The 19,767-nt window shown below is 39.8% G+C and overlaps 1 protein-coding gene across 2 annotated transcripts in view; it reads left to right on the forward strand.

The window, feature by feature from the left end:
- whrnb (whirlin b) overlaps positions 1-19,767 on the forward strand; it is a 96,812-nt gene that overhangs the window by 41,716 nt on the left and 35,329 nt on the right. For both annotated transcript variants that reach the window (XM_065963340.1, XM_065963342.1), the window contains exons 2-3: positions 1,852-2,028; positions 5,253-5,378. In XM_065963340.1, the coding sequence (XP_065819412.1) occupies positions 1,852-2,028; positions 5,253-5,378 (303 nt within the window). The remainder of the gene's footprint in view (positions 1-1,851; positions 2,029-5,252; positions 5,379-19,767) is intronic.

Genomic DNA, 19,767 nt, shown 5'->3' on the forward strand with positions numbered 1-19,767 from the left:
CAAACTAGGTCAGAATGCAGCAGCTCAGCAACGTACTCCTTGGTTCTCTACATTTGCTCCTGTTTGTTTTAAAATAGATTTTAACATTGTACCCATCAGATTTAAATTATGTCTTGGTCTGGCTCTAATAGTGGAGAAATACTGACGCCATATATGAGCATTTTATTGCCTTTTGTCATCTCACTTTCTTTTCCCATCTCCTCTCGGTTTTTTTCATCTTTTGTCATCCTCTTGTTTGGCTTTTTATCGACTGCTTCTTCAAATTGTCCTCTGGTGTCTGGCCATGATGTCTGGATTTGTTGTTTTTTTGTTTTTGCTGTTGATTGCTGCAAGTAAAAGTTCAGAGGAGGCAACTTTACAAAATACAGAGTAAACAGTCCAGTAAAAACTCCTTAAAAACTCAATTTCTGCAGAAAGTCTGAGCGAGCTGATGTGAGAACACAACAATAGCCTATATGAGGAGAATTGACCTCCAGCAATGTGAGGGGTTGGTTTTCTGTTCTCCAGTATGTTCTGTCAAACTTCACATAGCATTCATATAAAGGCAAATATTCATATTATAGCTTCGTATAGTGGACTCTGTTGCTTCAAGCTACTTCCGCATCGTTCTTTTTAAATCATGTCTTGCCCACAGAAGTCCCACCTGTACTTCCTCCTATCAGACAGGGATAGTCTCCAGCTGTGAGGTTCATGTTGTCATGGTTTACTCTTGTTTTGTTATTCCTTGTTTAGTTGCTTAGTTGTTATTTGGTCTTATTTGGTCATTTTCTATCCTAGTGTTGCTTGTTTCCCTAGTATATATTTGTATTGTATTATTTCCTAGTGTTTCCTGCTTTATGTTGTAGTTCTTGTCCCCAGTGTTTCTTGTTTTGTCTTACTTATTCCCTTTGTCTGGTTTCCCTCCATTTTGATTGCCCTGATTGTCTTCACCTGTGTCTGATTACCCCTGTGCTTATTTAGTCTCAGTGTTCCTTCCCTCTTACTGGCATTTTGTACATCTTCTTACCCATGTTCATGTGTTTGCTCCTAGTGTGGATTTTCCTGTGCCTCCCTGTGATTTGTCTTATAGTTTGTGGGTTTTGTTTGGACTTGTGCTGAAGATGGCTTTTGGACTTTTTGTAAATTAAATTATCTATTCTTCTCAGCATGTGGGCCATCTTCTTCGTTTTTAATGAACTATGACACGTGTGAACAACAAGATCGGGGGGATTTCAGGGGCTAGTCCTTGTGAAATTCTCTAGAAATTTTCTGGAGTGTGTTTGTGAAACAGCTTAGTTGCAGTTCACAGATACTGAGGACAGACACAATGTAAAACATTATCCCTGAAACTGTTTGGGGGTCTTAATACATTTTTTAGTGTGATTGTCTCTTGGAGTGGCCCCGAAGGCCTCAAATTTCACTTGTTTACTTGGCATACAAGCAATACTAGCACTTTGAGTCTAAACCAAAAAGCTTTTCAGTGTTGTGCCACACATTCCCAGAAGATTGTGCTGTATGAAATCTGTGTCAAGGTCTGTCTGATAAACTCTTCTGTATGAAAAACCTCTCTCCCCTAAATGCAAAAGCAATACTCTTTACTATATACTGAAATTCTGGATACTTAACTGCTTACTATGAGCCTTCACCGATGTTTAAATAGGTGACATTCTGTCTGCATGTATGGCGACCCACATTTCAAGAAATTACATCACCACTGAGCCATTGTTGATATCCTTATGAAGGGCATCTATTATCTGCATTTATTTATTGCTTTTGTTTGCTGTATTTGGTCTTTACGTGATAGTGAGAGTGATGCTGTGTGGGGTCATGGTCTTGATGTCTTCAGCATCTCCCCCTCCTCTCCTGCTGCAGGTGCTGAAGGGATGCAAAAAGCTGGCCATGTCTGTGTGTTCGATGGGTCGGATCCCCGGAGGCTACATCACCAACCATGTGTACAGCTGGGTGGACCCTCAGGGCCGCAGCGTCTCCCCCCCGCCCGACAACCATGAAGCTAACCAGATGCAGGGGCCTGGCATGGAGGACAGGACGGTAAGAACAGTGTGTGTGTGTGTGTGTGTGTGTGTGTGTGTGTGTGTGTGTGTGTGTGTGTGTGTGTGTGTGTGTGTGTGTGTGTGTGTGTGTGTGTGTGTGTGTGTGTGTGTGTGTGTGTGTGTGTGTGTGTGTGTGTGCTGGCGTTCAGAATATAATTAATTATGAATGAAGCATTGTAAAAAAAGACACTCAAGTGCAGCTTTCAGCAGACCTTAAAGTGAGTGCTTTTCACTTGAGGAAGAGATACTTCTGCAGGTTTTTGAAATGTTGATGACTGAGATTTCTGTAATCATCCTCCTGCTCATGTCCATCAGCAGTAAGGTCAGGAGTGAAATATGGCCGTCTGAGAACAGTCATCATGACCTTTCGTGCTGTGACATTCTGGCAGACAGACTCATCCTACAACAAAGCCCCCCTCCCCCCACCCCCCTTCCCAAGGCCTGTGACTCTATCTGTGCCCCAACAGAAGATTTACTCAATCTGAGTCATCTGGAAAAAAACAAAAACCTGTTGGCGAACTTGCAAATAAAAGGAATCTTAAAACAGAAATAGAAAAATGAACACTGGAATGAACATTATCTGACGAAGGTGATACATGTGTTTGGGTCAAAAATACAGATCATGTCCTCCAGATAATATTTAAACTGACTGATTCAATCATGACATATCTCAATAAATTCTTCACCCCAACCTTTTTTTAATTTAACCTTTATTTAACTAGGAAAGAAACTTGGGATTAAACATCTCTTTGTGTCCTGGCCAAGACAGGCGGCAACCGTGTACATTTAAAGAATACATAATATCCTTAAATTAGATCCGTTAAAGGGGACATATTATGAAAAATCCACTTTTACAGTGTTTTTGAACATACATTTGGATAACCTAAGTGTCTACCTAAACCCATCCAGTCCTTTGTTTGTAGTCTGCATAAGTCTTACAACACAGAGAAAAATGCTCCATTTCAAATGTGCTCTCCTTGTGATGTCACAGTGGGATTCTGGTAATGAAAATCCCCTCCCCTCCCCTGGTATCTCCACCCATGGACTCCACCCCCAGCCTAGAGCAAAACAGGTCTGACATTTTTATTCTCGCTACAGAGGAGCAATGTCTACTGGCAAAACTCATGGTATGGGGGGGCTCATACACATTTTTTTTTGTTATCTTTTGTTGAAATGTTTAGTCTGCACCTGGGTCCTCTCCCTTGTTGAATCGTTGAAACCTTGAAAGAATGGAGAAGAGTTGCTGAAACTCAGGTTTTTGGAAGATAGGCCCGCACACTTGCTCAAATGCCACAACAAGTTGTCATTGATCACAACTTTTTGACCAGAAGTCTGCTGATTTTGCACTGCTCTGTGCCTATATGATGTGCATATTACTACCTCCTTTTTCTAAACTCTGATTTTTCACATCTGAAACCAAGAATTTCATTGCATTTAGTTATTTTTTATATGAAGTGATGAAATCTAAAATGCACGTCTGTATTTTTCCAAATTTAATGATGTTTCATGTGGTGTAGAACAGTTTTTGTATCATCAGCATCTTTTTAGAGCTGTGTGTGTGAGTCTAATTCTGATGGCTCTAACTGAGAGTTTTCTTTAATGAGTTTGCTGCAGGACTGTGAGAGTATCACATTTGGGAAAAATAAGTTTAAGAACTCAGCAGTGGAGCAAATAGGATCTAAAGATTTTCAAATTGTTAAACATTGGGCATGCAGAGCTCCAGAAATGCTCTGAACCTGAAAAAAAAAAAATCAATCCTCCCAACAGAGAATTCAGTTTGTTCTGGTCCTTTTGATAATCACGTCGTCAGACAGACACTATTACTGAGTCTTCTTTCCTCCAGGGATCAGGTATCCTGCACTGAGGCAGACCAGATCTGCTCTGATGGACTAAAACAAGAGTTAACTGTATCATTTCTAGACAAGTCTCTAGGAAACATATCTTCTCTGCCGCTGTAGGATACATCCGAATATCCCTTTTGCACTTCAACGCCTAAACTGCTGAATAAGCAGCGCTGTGTGGTTAATGCTTGTGCCTCTGAATGCAGCTCTGCACAGCTCTGCAGATTTAAATGGATACAAACGAGGGGTAATTGGATGAGCCTGGATGACCTGAAGGTGAGCAAAAAGGGGAGGAGGAGAGTTATTTGGACAGAGGCCTGAGAAGCTGTTACAACTACTGAGGACAAATTGTCTTTTACTGTAGCCATTTTTTATTGGCTTCTTATAAAGAGAACATGAACATCAGTGTAAGTGATAAAAAGGCAGATATACACCAGTTGATCTACAACATGTCAGCTCGCTGTTTAATGAATCTTGTGTGAGAAGACTTCATTCCAATCATTTAAGAGGTATTGACAATCTCTATAAAAGTGTTACATTCCCATCTGTATGACTTTGTGATACTTACTTGTGTCTATCGCTCCTTTATGGAGCATAGGCCGTTGACCACAGTCCCCAAGAGTTTTCTGTCCTGAGCATCCTTTTCCAGTTGTTTCCATGTCAGTCTGCCCCATTTGATGAAAGTCTCAAGGTCCCTGCACCAGGTGATCTTGGGCCGGCCTCTCCTTCTTGTGACTTAGAGGTTCCATCGGCCTGCCTGCTGTGAAGCTGGTACTGGGTTTCCAGTTATCCATCCCATGTTCCTGATCTCTTCTTCCACAGGTTTTTGACCTGTTCTCTGACAGAGGTCGTGTTACTGATGGCATCTGGCCAGTGGATATTTAGAATCCCCCTCAGGCAGTTGTTTATATGTTTGTACTTTTTTTATTGTGATCCTTTTAGTCCTCCATGTCTCTGAACCATAGAGGACTATTGATTTGGTATTGGAGTTGAAGAGTCTGAGCGTTGTATGAATGAAGCCCATGTCTTGCTGATTCTTGCTCTGACATCCTACTCCGCTCCGCCCTGCTTATCTATGACACTGTCCAAAATGCTTCTACTTCCTCAAGTGCTGTGCCCTCCTGGGTCCCTGGGTCCTCAGTGGTTGTGTTCACCTTGAAGACTTTAGTTTCCCTTTACAGATTTTCAGGCCTTCTTGTAAGGATGTGTATGCCAGGACTTTTGTATTCTGTGTTTGCTTTAATTTTAATCAGAAAACAAGGAATGGAATCCATAATTGTGGATTGTCATAAATTGTACTAAAACATGACACTTGACATTTCTAGACTAATAATTTGTGTTTATCTGGGTTTACATCTGAATGTCCCGTCTCCCCCTGTAGGTGAACCTGAATATGGACGATGGTCGCTCTCTCGGCCTGATGATCCGGGGCGGTGCTGAGTATGGACTGGGGATCTACATCACTGGAGTGGACCCTGGATCTGCTGCAGACATTGGCGCACTAAAGGTAATATCATTGTTACATTAAGGCCTACAGCCAAACCCTTTTGGGTGTGTTTGGGCCTGAATATCATGAGTGCTATATGATTTGTGAATATGACATTGAGATGGAGAAGATAGAGGGAGCAAATCATGCATAATGTTATGAGCTTTTAGCGGTCGCAAGTCATTCTTATTGAATCATGCCCTTAGTTTTTCCAAAACTATTTGAGCAAGTATTTTTAAATCGTGTAAAGCTCGGACGACAGCAGCATCTGTACGTGGGGCGTGCGCACTAACCACTTGGCTACTAATTGAAGACTAACATTGCATTTCAAGCAGAGGCATTGAATTTAGAAAATGTTATCTTCTTTTTATAATTCTATGAAGTGCTTTATTTACCTTATAAAATCTTTACATTTCCTTTTGTTGCTTCTGTGGCTTTCATTTATCTTGTTGGATTTATTTTCCCTTCAGTAATTCTTTTAACTTCTTAAACTGACAAGTTTTATTCTTTGATTAATTATATGACCTTTGCTTTTTTAAATTGCTCTCATGAAGTATTTCTGCCTTCATCGCTTTCATTTTTTCCCCCTTTTACCTTTGTATTGCTGTTCTTTGTTTTTATTTGCTTTTATCTTGTTTTATTGCTTACATTATTTCACATCTCTTTTCCTTTTCTTAGTTCATGTTGCCTGGGTTCTTATGATGTTTCTTATGATAATCAGGTGTATTGTGCTAGTTTGGGATTTTCCAATTGTCCAAGAACTTTGTTAATCTGTGTTTTAAACAAATTCAGTGCAGCAGGTACTTGTAAAAAACATAAAACAATATTATGATGTAAAAAATAAAAGACAGCACTTTCTAAACAGTCAGCATTAATAAAAGCTACATTTAATTTGTGCTAGGACACCTTGAAACACTAAAAAATCTCCCCGGTGGTCCTTAAAGTCTTGTTCATGGATTAAATTAGTTGTTGATGCAAAGATTTTCAGGCTCTGTGCCAGCTGTCATCGTAAACATCTGCTCCCTGATTCTGATGAACCTGTTAGCATTCCTGCCACCTGCTCCCGATTAGACTGCTAAACCTGTTAGCGTTGCTAACATCTGCTACCTGCCTAACGGCCTCAGTCAGCCAGCTGACTTCACTGCAGTGACAGGCCCGCAAAGACGCTTTATTAGTCCTCTAAATCTGTGCTGTGTGCTTTCAGGTCAGCTTTCTGCATCAACAAGCAGGCCACTCTCACTGTGCTATTTTTCATCCTGCTCGAGGCAAGAAGAACACAAGCCAGTGTTTCCTACCTGTAAACAATGTGGCTGAAATCCCAATCTGGTGATAATATCACACTGTGTCCTACTTGGGGATAAAAATAAAACACTCATTTTTATTTATTAATTATAGTTTAATTTCTTACTAATCAAGACCAATTGGAGTACATCAGAAAATCGCCTTACACTGAGGGGAAGGAGATTAAAGAGAGAGAGAGCGAGAGCTTGAAAGACATCCTTAAAATCGAAATGTTCTCCTTTCAAAGAAGAAGCCAGACGCATTTCTCAGTTTTTCTTTGACAGAGAGATGAAGAGGTTCCTTTTTTAACATGGAGAATTGTTCTGTCATGCTGCAAAACTGAAGAGGTTGACATGCTGCGACAGAAAATGTTAAAGCAGGGAAGTAAGGTGAGAGAGCAGAGGGGGTGATGGAAAAAAAAAAACATGTACCGTATTTTCCGCACTATAAGGCGCACCGGATTATAAGGCGCACCTTCAATGAATGGCCTATTTTAGAACTGTTTTCATATATAGGGCGCACCGGATTATAAGGCGCATAGAATAGAACGTGTTTACAACTGAACAAGGCTGGGAGATATTGTGAATATATAAATATAAATACGTATAAAATGTAACGTATAAAACTACAAAAACAAAAGTACATAAGACGATTTCCCCAAATAATAAATTATTTCTTTGACGTTTCTCTTAACGTAGTTAAAAAAAAAAAACGTAGTTTTATACGTAGTGCATTCACAATAACTCAACGTTGTTCAAACGTTAATGTGCATATTCACAATATCTCCCAGCCTTGTTCAGTTGTAAACACGAAAAAGAAACACAGTCTGATACCGCTAATTCAAATGTTAGTGCAGGGGTGCCCAAACAGTCGATCGCGATCGACAGGTAGATCGCTGACTGATTCTCAGTCGATCGCGAGATGTTTTGTCAATATAAAATACAATTGTAAAATAGAAAAGTGATTTCAATTTCATCTCATTGCACTGTTTCCCACACACGATACCTGTGTTGGGAGCCCAAGTATACTTCTGACCTGTGTGTATTTAATTTTTCATTTATTCATGAAATTGCTGCATGCATGAGAGAGCGAGCGAGGGAGCGAGCGGGGGAGCAAGAGAGAGAGTGCAGGCATGCGCAAGGACGTGCAGGTAAAACCGGGGGGGGAAATGTTTTACCAAAAAGTCATATATAGAAACTATGCTACGAGTATTAAGCGCATTTGATGAAGCTGCAGCTACTTTTCTCTGCTCCTCTCTGCTGTCATGACTGTGAGCATCGCGGGGGACGAGACACACCAACAAACAGCGCAAACGCAAACGCACACGCACACACACACACTTGCACTGGAGCGCCAGCCACCACGCGAACCTTTTTACTTTTTACTTTTAGTGCTACAGCACACAGTTGATCCGTGATCCGTACGGACCGAGGTGGGAACACACGTGACCCGGTCAAACAGTCGGTTGGACTTTACTCCGTTCACTCTCACCGTGTCTGCAGCTAATTTAACAAAAGCAAAATCATCTCACAGCAGCCTGCTGTAGTCTGTAGTCTGCATTATTTTTTACAGAACTCTCATTTATTATTTTCTGTTTGTTGTGTGAGTATTAAATGCGTTTGTAGGCTGTTGGTAAAGGCTATGGCTCACTATGTGGACTGGTAGATCTCGGCAGACTGGTAACTTTAAAAGTAGATCTTGGTTCAAAAAAGGTTGGGCACCCCTGCGTTAGTGCATAACTCAACATTGTTCAGTTCCGTATAACACGTAAAGCTCACTTTTTCAGTTCATTCCCCGTCCACGAATCCCTTGAATTCTTCTTCTTCAGTGTCCGAATTGAACAGTTGGGCGAGTACGGCATCCAACATGCCCGGCTCCCTCTCGTCATTATCCGAGTCAGTGTCGCTGAGCGCCGTGTACAACCAGTATGGATCAACCAATTAACCAATTGATCCATATATAAGGCGCTCCGGATTATAAGGCGCACTGTCGTTTTTTGAGAAAATTAAAGGCTTTTAAGTGCGCCTTATAGTGCGGAAAATACGGTAGTAGATTTTTTCTCTTTACCCTCGCCAGGGGTCACACGTGCTTCCATTCATAGGCTGCAGACGAGAGCTGCTGTCCATCTTTACAGTGTTGTTGTGTGCGTGTGTGTGTGTGTTATAGTTTGGATGCATTAGATTGAGTGATCCTGTCATTAGAGTTCGGGGGGGGGGGGGGGGGTCAGGCAGAGAATGAAGCTGTTTATAGTTTCCAGGAAAACCATCCCTCTTCTCCTGTTTACTCCCCCTTCCTCATTTCCTCCCTCCTTGTCTGCCTGTGTCATGTCCTTAAATGAGATGGAGGGTTGGCTAGACACTGCGGCAGGTGATCATCACAAGGCAAATGTAAGACATTTTTCTGTCATACATGTCAGTTTGATTTACTCAGGCCACTATTTAAAGTAATATCAATCCATTTCCTAAAGGTTTAATATTGTCGAAGTGAAGGTCAAGATCCTAAGTTGACATATGCAAAACGGTGACAGTTAGAGGTTGGGGAAAAAATTGATACAGCATGGTATCGCAATATTTTGTGGCGATATTATATCGTCTCATGGCCGCCAAGTATTGATATTTTATTTTATTATTATTATTTTTATTTTATTTTATTGCAAGACAAGATACAATAGACTTACAATACAACACACGAGACAATTACAGTTAGCACAGGCCAGAAAAGGGGTATATTCATGTTTTACGTGTGTGTGTGTGTGTGTGTGTGTGTGTGTGTGTGTGTGTGTGTGTGTGTGTGTGTGTGTGTGTGTGTGTGTGTGTGTGTGTGTGTGTGTGTGTGTGTGTGTGTGTGTGTGTGTGTGTGTGTGTGTGTAATTAAGTGTTTAATAGACTCTCTGGGGAGGGGTATGAAGATTTTTAGAAAAAGAAATCATGTTCAAGTTGGATTAGACTGAAATACCAACAGTTCAGATTGTGAAGTTCATGCAGCCTTTTACAGGGTTTGACTCCCTTCCCTGTAGAAATAAAAAGTGAGATGAATAGACTGGGAATGTTTTCTTATTTGACCAAACAGTTCTTGATTTAGTTTAGTTTTGTGGACAAAATATGCAGTTAAAAAAGTTAAATCGTAATGTATTATATCGCATATTATCAGCATATCGCAAAATGTTTAAAATCGCAATAATTTCGTATCGTGGGGCCTCTGGTGATTCCCACACCTAGTCACAGTGTTGCATTTTCTGGCTATGATTGTCTTTCCCTCAAAAAAATACTCATGGAAAGATGCTTAGAGATCAATTTGATCTATTTTTCTTCCTCTCGTCTGGATGGGTTGTGGTGGTACTATGCTGAGCAAGGTATATAAGACCAACAACATTTTCCAGCCCCTCCTCAGGGATCCCTAGTACCCATCACGATATCAAAAATAACTCTTTTATCAATTTTGGCCATACCCTGGGGTCCATTGCCCATTGGACATGCCTGGAAAACCTAAAGGCACTCGAAACAGTAGACTGATCTGTCGAAGGTTGCTCTTTTTGACTCAAATGAGTGGTGGTTCTTCTCTGAGCTCTGTCTGTCTGAGTTGACACATTTCTAAAAGGCAGATTACATTTCTGCGTTCTGTTTGCGCCGCAAACTCCAGAGCTGATCAAACCCTCTCTTTTCAATGCTCATGTTTCCACTGCAACCAGTGGGTACCAGAAGTGCCACTCCACTCGGCTTTGCTTGCGCCAAAACATGCATCCAGCTGAATAGAGCAGATCGACCCAGACAGGAAGACAGACAAGGGACTGCTAAGAGCACCTGGTTAATTTCAAAATGAGCCCAGCAACCCAGGGAAGGGAAACTTATTTTGGCTGCTTGAACTCTTCAGTTTTATATATGACTACCCAAAGCACTGAGACCTTTGAATAACAGGTCATTCTTGAAGGCTTTGAAAAAAGAGATTTCATATCCCCAACCTCCCTCTGTATGCTTGACAAATTCTTATGAGGTGGGGGTTGAGGACCTCACAGACTGCAGGGGGTCATCCATCTGATTGTACCTTCTACCTGAAGCTCCAGAATAAGACCAGAAACAGGATAAAGTTTGTGAGCTGAGAACTCTTGTCTTTTTTCATCTGTTCTATCAGTTATGTGCAGAGAAAAATAATGACCTGGTGAAGGGGCACTGCACATAACTACTGAACACTCAAGTTTTGGGAAACAAAGAATATCAAAGCTCCTAGATCTCAGGCACAGAGGACTAATATTCAAGGATTAAGCAAAGCGTTGTTCAGACATTTGGCTCCTGGTATGCTACGAGGCATCAATAGTGGTACATCCCTTTCACCTTGATTTCACCATGTTTAAATCTGTGTTTTGTGAGATGAGGTGGAGCAGAGAGGATCTGGCTTGTTTGTTTTGTTGTAGCTGATGTTTACTATCCAATTTTCCAAAGATGTTTCCTTTGACATTGAGCATGAAAACCCCAAGCACAGAGTGAGCACAATGAGAGCATACAACGCTAATGAGTAACTCATTTATCATCATGGTCAAAACTTAATCGCAAAGGTTCTAATGGGAAGTCTTCACAGCTTTCTGATAACACTCAATAACAACAGGTCATCAGTTAGTTCTGCTTCTTGAAATAACTTTACTCTGGATCGTGTTGTTTGTTGAAGCCAGTCCATGGCTAGAACAGAAGTAGAGTCATAAAACACTACATTTGTTCAAAATCAGGCTGATCTTTCCTTAACTACGCACCATCCTCTGAGTTTCTCTCCATATTTTCCCACTAGTATTGTATACAAGTTTAAAGTCGTACCATGACAATCCTAATCCCAGAAGGTATCCTGCCCACGGCTCCAGGCACTTTAAGAACGATAGGTCTTGAGTTGATGTTTTTTAAATTTCTGCATACTAACAAGCATATTGGATATAAAAAATATCCATGTCAATCTCATTATCAGTGCCTTTCTGAATACATATTCAGAGTCAGGCTCATCCATAGTCTATACCCTCACCAACACAGCCCCAAGAGTTGCACTCCAAACACAAACCAAATCATGTTCCAAGTCTGATGTTTTAAATCTTTTGATGACAATCAGTCAATCAGCGCCAATACATAATCTCTGATCTGCTAACATTCAAATTATGTATTAAAACCTGATTCTGTTGTGATTGTTAGTTATTGTCACGCTGATTTTTTTTCGATAAGATAATTTTTCTAAGTAGTTTTGTTCGACAGCTCTGTTGACAAACGCGACTCCTTACAGCATTCTCAACTGGATTAGCAGAGCTGAGGGGAGAAAAAACACAACGAACATTCACCTAAGGGTTAATAAACTTTACACAACCGTGAGTGTACAGTTCATCTGGAAAGTATTCACAGCGCTTCACTTTTTCCACATTTTGTTATGTCACAGCCTTATTCCAAAATGAATTTAATCCAATTTGGAATAAGGCTGGAATACTTTGCGGATGCACTGTATGCTTCAAGTTGACACAAGAATCTGTTCAGCTGTGGACATTTTATCTGTAAGTCAAATCCGTACTTCGGTCAGTGGAAGGGGCGAGGTGTCTCTTCTGCGGCTCCACTAGGCAGCTCCTGCCTGCACATGTCTTGGCTCCAATTAATTAACCAGTGCAGTATGTCAGCGCCTGTTGAATACTATGATTTCAGTATTTTGGCTTCAATTTTGAAAAATTTGAAGAAGATGGAGTTGCGCTGTCCATATTAATATACAGTCAGTCATCAAAGTCTGAAGCCAACTCAAAATGAAATTCAATGAGCACTCAGTCATGTCTCACAGTACAAGAATTCATGTGCTTCTTGACACTTGATTCATCGACTGTAGTACCACTCATGTGCACAGAAACTAGAAAAAGACTACACAGTTTCTATTTCGTTGAACATTGTGGAACAATTTAATTTCTTTTGAGTACAGTATAACTTTGCCATTCTGGAGATAGTTTTAACACGTTCTTCCATACAGAGCAGACTTCCAGGTTAAAGGACTCTACGTTATGATTTATGGTTCAGCTGTTATAAAGCTGAAAGCAGCAGTGGAGCTTCTTACACAGTTTGAAACTGTAATTTTAAATTTCCCTGAACTCAGCATCGCTGGTAAAGTACTAGATCCATCATGTGCTCTATATGAATAGGCCCAGTTGAAAGTCATATTACTCATTTATATTTGTTCAACACGGTGACACATGCTGCTGCCCATTCATTACTTAAAGAGAGTGAAACGCTCAGCCGTATCCATTAGAAAGTTAAATAAATCTGCTCCAAATCCATTCAATTAGAGGCTGCTTTCTAACCTTGGAAGGGCAAACTATATTGGGTGTATGAAGCCAAACATTTTTTTTTTTTTTTTTTTGTTAGAAATGCTATTTACCTTTTTTGATTCAATACTTTACTGCTGGAGTATTGTGTTTTTAAATTGTTCAAATCTGCCTCTCCAGAAGGATGTCCTTTAGTCATTACTCTACCTTTTTTAAAGTCTGTGTGTGTGTGTGTGTGTGTGTGTGTGCGTGTGTGTGTGTGTGTGCGCGTGCGCGTGCGTGCGCGCAATCCATCCCCATATGTCATGCCAGGTCTTGATCTTTCATTAGTGTCAGCCTCCCTCTTGCCCGAGGTGGAGACACAGTTTTGCGTGTCATGTCCGAGGCTCTGGCCTGTGTCTAATACAGCCAACAGAGCAGTGAGCTTCTCACTCCATAAAGAGATCATCAGAGCAGCAGGAATGGAAAAGACTGGAGTGAGATTAGACAGATTTTAGTCAATATTGGGCCTGTCTTCATCCTTGGCTTACAGCCAGTTAGAACATCTTACTCTGATAGAAGCACATTCATGATGGTAGCCGCAGTATTGTTTTGTCAATTTTTGACTGAGGATAAAAAATAACAGCTTCTTGCAATCAGTGGAATCACAAAGAGACAGCCTGTTTGAATGTACTCCTACAGCCTAGATCAAACTTTTAAACTTTGAGCCACATATTAGCTTGACACTCTGTTGGGAAAGCCAGTCAATCAGCGTTTAGATTCCCTGACTACCTTACACACCAGAAGTGATCGATCCTTTGTGGCATACTTTAGGGGAGTTTTGAATTCTCGTTTTTGTCTTTCTTTTTTCAGGGAGGAAGCCGCACAGTTGCATAATAAAACAAATTGGTCCAAATAACGGGTGGAATGTGAAGTCTCTATCATGTGATTTGGCAGTGCTCAAATAAAATGGGTTTAATTGAGACAGAGATGGGTTAATCAGTCTTTTTCAGCACCCTGCAGCGGAGCTTCTTGGGGAGACAGTATTTTGATTTCAAAGAGAATTTTCTTTATATTTACAAAATTGATAGGTCTGATTAGGTCTGGACGTCCTCTCCCATTTGATGAAGCGCTGTCTAATGTGCTTCATGAAATAAAATAATAATAATATCTGATATTTGAATACGAGAATATACTTTCTACTCCCATGCCCACAATTCAAACTCTAGAATTGATTTCTCTTTATTCTCACAGTCATTGGTTGGTAATTGATTGCACAACTTATAAAATTATTGTATCAGACCATACCCCACGCATACTGTAATTAACAATAAAAACAAACAGTGGAGATTCAGTAACTCCTTAGAGACAAATACTTTGTGACAAAGTCGTAACCATTGAAGGTTCACTAAATTCTATAGCACTCTGTATAAATCAGAATTTTGTGTGACTAAAGATGTAATGGAAACATTTTTCAAAGACATAAACCTCCCAACACTATCTGAAGAAGAGAGGGGGACACTGGATACTGTACCCCTATCCTGCCAATGACTACACAAGTGAATTATTAAAGTGTTTCCAAGAGACTCTTCTACCGCTTCTAACCCTGTTTTTTTAAATGATATAGTAACTAATCAATCAATGTCTCTAACCATGGCGTAAGCGTCTAACTTGCTTATTCCAAAACCAGGCAAGGACCAAATGCAAATGCAAAGCCTTTGAGCATCTGAAAGAGCGATTACAAGTCAATTGTGAAGTTTCATGAAAGGCAATTGGGAACGTTTATTGTGTACTTGATTCATGCTAATAAAGCTGGCTTTGTACAGTAGCCTCACATAAACTGAGAAGATTAATGCATGTTATGTCAAGGGCAGGCGTTTCTCTGAATTGTTCAATGCAGAGAAAGCCTTTGATTGAGTGGAATATAGAAACATTGATTTTCTGCACTTCCCAGATATGGTTTTTGGCCAGTTATTATGGAATGGATAAAGACACTTTATCATGAGCCAGTTGAATCAGTTAGAACAAAAGATATAAGGTCTAAACTGTTCCATCTTTATCGTTCTACATGCAAGGGTGTCCTGTGCTGCCAATTAATTTTATTCTTACCCTCAAAGCACTTACCAGCTGTGCCTATGAGCACACAAGGATATCAGAGGTATAAGTATTAATAACAGTAACAGATCCAAGTCATTGCATTCCTCATGTGCTACAGGTCATAGACACTTTTGGTCAATTTTAGCAAAAGCTATATGTAATTCTATGTAATCAACTTCCTGTCAATCACATTTGGGTTATGTCCCTTTCAGCTAGAAGCCAATAGGCATGAAATATCTGGGAATTAAAATCTGATTTCCCGTTGAAAAAATTGTTATGGAGTTAAGTGCACCTGACCTTCTTAAGACTCGGGAGGGCATCAGTAGATGGACACTCTTGCCTCTATCTCTAATGATACTTTATCCTGCTTTTAAAATCTTTCAAGCCAAGTAAATGCTCTAGTTTAAGTTGACTCTGCAGTTCAGAGCGAGATGATGGAGAAAATACACTGAAAGCACTTTCACCAAAGACAGAGCGAGTTTGAGGAATGAAATACATGATAAGTCCATCAGATCTAAGGCTAGCTGCTGACAGCTTTAGGGAATCATCAGAGAACATAAATAAGAAGGCAGTTCATGTAGCATTGGTGTATCTTATAAAGAAAAATACACCAATGCTACAAGGAAGACAAACCTACTTTCTCACAATGATGTGTATGAACACATGCCACAGATAACATTTTTAGTGACGATGAGGTAGTATGCATAAGAAGAATATCACCGTAGTCAGTCACTGATACAAATGTTGCTTGAATTAGTTTTCTTTTTGGATTACAATGGATTAACACTGTTCATTTTGTTTCTGTAGAGGAAACCCAATTTAACCCTCAGTTTCTTTGTTAGACACTTGATATGTTCATAAGGTATTTATGAGTCGGAACTCAATCCCTTTATTGTTCAAAGTAAAAATCTGATAATCATCTGTAACCGTTCTCTTAGACCTTGACAAGACCATCATTTGTCTTGTTTGCATTAAGTAGAAGTCCTACATTTTCTGGCCCTCTTAAGGAATTGTGGCCTTTTTAGCCTCCAAACAGATTGTGAACTGAAAAGAACCAAAACTAAACTGTTTCACCATGTTACACGTGATGTGCTTGATATGCACCAATTGCTATGCCACTAAGTGATGACATGACAATTGTTAGTGAAATTATCAATAGAATGATCTCTTGTATCATGTCCCACTACTAGTGAGCATTATCAGGTAAGAGCTGCATGTCATCATTACACACTAGGTACATTAGACTGGATGGATGAGTTTTATCCCTATTTCTCTATTATGTAATCAGGCTGCTGTGTAAACAATGTCTAATATGTAACATCTGAATAAAGTAAAGCTTGTTAAGCAGCTTTCTAGTGTTTTTAAACCAAGTATGCTGCTGTCACAGGCAGCAGCAGATGATGAGTTGCCACCTTAGCTATGGCGGTACACACAAATCTCCTACTTTTTTATGAAGAGGCCTTTTTACATATCCAGAACACACATAATGAACAAAATGTTCTTTTGTTTAGACTGATGTTTGTTTCCACTTCTGTTATAGCTTATGGCCTGAATTCATATTGTATAGACACAAAGGAGGAGTGAAACTGCTGCTGCTGTTGCTGCTCTTACATGCATGCTACACACTACACCTCCTGTGTAGGTGTTTGAGAGGACAGTCATATTTGCACAATCACAAGAGGTCTCTTTTCAGATAACGTTAGAACAAACAACAAATGCTGATGTTTTTCCCTGCATGGGAAGAAAGGATCTGGAGAGGCTTTGAAGTGCAAAAATCACTGGTTAAAATTAGAAAAGTCAGGTAAGGTATTTTTGTAGTAGTGAGATAATTGAGTTCTGACCATGGGATGTTTCTTAAACACCTTATATTGGACTCGTTCTGTGTTGCTAAGAACCACTCTCTTTTTGTAACCATCTGCATTCTTACAAAATGCTCCTGTTGCTGGAAAATAGCAGTCAGCCCTCTCTTTGTGTAGAGGACAAATACCATGCACCTCCAGCATTCTGCACAAACACATTTTATAATACAACTCAAACTTTTAATCATTTCAGCTCGTGATAAGTTGGAGCTTAAGACCTGGATTTCTTGGAGGAGATGTCGTATCGACCGGGTCACAGATGTCAAGTGAAAGTGGCAAGGTTAAAAGAGATGCTTCTTGGCATGAACTTGTATCCTGAGTTCTAGTTTTCTGACTACTCAAAGCACTTTTACTCCGCAGGTCACACCTACACATTCACAACAATTTACACACTGTTGGCAGATGTAGCTATGTAAAATGACCATCAGAAGTAACTAATCCCACCCACACACATTTATACATCGCAGACAAAGCAGTGGTAGCAACTTGGGGTTAGACAACAAGGACACATTGGACAAGTGGCTGCAGGAACTGGGAATCAAACCCCCAACCTTCCAGTTGAAAGACAACTGACCTCTACAGCTGAGCAGCAGCCACAGCATATATCTTGTTTTATTTCAATTGTAATAGTTGCTAATAATTGTGTTTGTACAGAAGGTTATTTTAGCCACAGAGGGTAAAGGGACAATGTTTTGAGCCCCTATAGGCAGTTTTTATTTGCAGGATATGTAAATCAGGGTTTCTCTTATCCTCAGCGGGCTCATGCTGCATCTGCTTTACATAATCATGGGAGTGCAGGGAGGTGAGAAGAAGAGAAGTCAATAACTAATTTCTGCCTCTACTCTTGCTGCTGTGATATAGTGGAAGCTGTTTTTCTGCTGCTTTCAGCACTCCCTTGTGTTTTCCTGCATCCATCTGCATCCTTCTCCACGTCAGTCTTTACAAATAGGCCTAATTGTACCATTTATAGTAGCATACATTCTGTTGACCACTAACTGTCTTTAGCCAAATCAAGCTGCACATCACAGAGTTAGGATTGCTTGTCCTTAAGTAATCTTCTCCACTGGTTCTAAAAACAGGGTTATGTATCAGGTGAATGTTAGTTACACGGACATAAGCAAAAAAAAAAAGACATTTAGCTGAAACCTCTATTCATATAATGACCTTCCTCGTTTATAAAAAAAGGATGCCACACTACATTTGCAGAAAAATATAATTTTCTGAAATATTCTGTAGCTCAGTCAGTGACAACAGTTGTATAATATTGTTGAAAATAATGATATTAATAATAATGATGATAATGTCATCATTGTGGAATATGCCTTTCATCTGCAATTTTTCCTATTTCCTATTTTTACTTTCATCGTTACTGATGGTTGATACAAATACTGCTTGTAGATTACCGATAGTCACTGATAGTCTTATCAATACTATTTCTAATACTAATACTAATTATATATTTCCATTATTTGGTGCAAAAAATAAAGACATTATGTGAAAAGATGAATCTGCCCCTGCCGCCCAGCCCAAATTACTCAGATAACTATGTTCGCACTTTCAACAATTTCAGCCGGAGGTTTCCAAACTTTCCAACTTGAGTATTTGTTTAGTTGACCATAACTGAACAAGAATTAAATACAATGAAATGGCTTACCAAGTTCAACAAAAGGCACCTCTTTATCCAGCTTGCATAGATGTTCACTATCTTCTCAAGTGAACATTTTGACAGAATGAGCAATTATGATGCATGAACTATGTCTCCTCATGTTGTGAATGACTCCACATGACCCACCAGTTTATGACAATAGAGCACAGTAAAGAGACAGATGGATCTGTGTTTAGTTTGTAGATTTTTTGTCTCAAGTCTGCAGTGCATTTCACTAATATTCTACTGTAGACGAACATCAGGCTTCATGATCAAACAAAATTGTAAATCATGTCATCAATTCCGTCCATGATGAACCACTCGATGTTTTTCTCCTGCTAGGTTTCATGAGTGCAGGTCTTTCTTTCTCTGCTCATCATTTGATGCTTTCTAAAAGATAATGAAGGTATATGAATCACCGCTATGGGATGAAAATAACATTAATTGTTAACATTGAATACAAATAGAATCACCATTTTGTATGAGCTGAACCATAGTTTTGGTAATGACCAATGAGAAACCAGTTCCTAAAATTCAGTTTCACGATACCCATCCCTAGTCCTGCTGCAAAAGGAAGTCCGGTTTCATAAAAGCCGATCAGAAACACATGCTACTTGATGTTAAATGAGTTTTGTGTCAAGTCGTGTTCAATACAGCATGATGCTCACTTCATAAATTATTATCCCTTTTTGAGTCAAAATAAATGTGCAATTTAGTGTTTTTAATTACCTTTCTACCTGTGATAGACATGAGTCACCTTGGCGATCGTCAACCAGAATATAGGAAATGTGCATCCACCCTCTTTTGAAATATTTAACCTCTGAATCAGTGAAATGGCAAAACGTGAGGTTTGGTTTGTGGCAGTCCACAGCATTTTTAATAGGCCTGTAGACTAATGTTAGTTTTTATGAAGTTAGGTCCTAGCATGGCCAAGGCAAACATTCTGATAACTCCTCAGGATGACCTTACAATTTTGAAAAATTGTCTTCATCCCTATGAAGATTGGCAGTGGGCCTAACAATAAAACAAAAGCACTACAGATGACAAATAACGGAGGGACCTTAATTATGAAAAAGCCGAGAACGTTTTGTCAAGTGAGCGACCACTAATTTGTTTTCTTCTTTATCAGACTGTCATCTCATTTTCTCATCTCTGGAACAGAGAAAAGCCAGAATGTCACCTATAGTGTTGCTGTCCAAAGGAGGATAATTAGCTTCAGCGGAGCATCAGTTTATGTGTGTTTGAGTACGTATGAGAGTGTGTGTTTGTGTGCGTGTTTGTGCA

Source organism: Labrus bergylta, chromosome 2 (assembly GCF_963930695.1).
Source record: "Labrus bergylta chromosome 2, fLabBer1.1, whole genome shotgun sequence".
Lineage (NCBI taxonomy): Eukaryota > Metazoa > Chordata > Actinopteri > Labriformes > Labridae > Labrus > Labrus bergylta.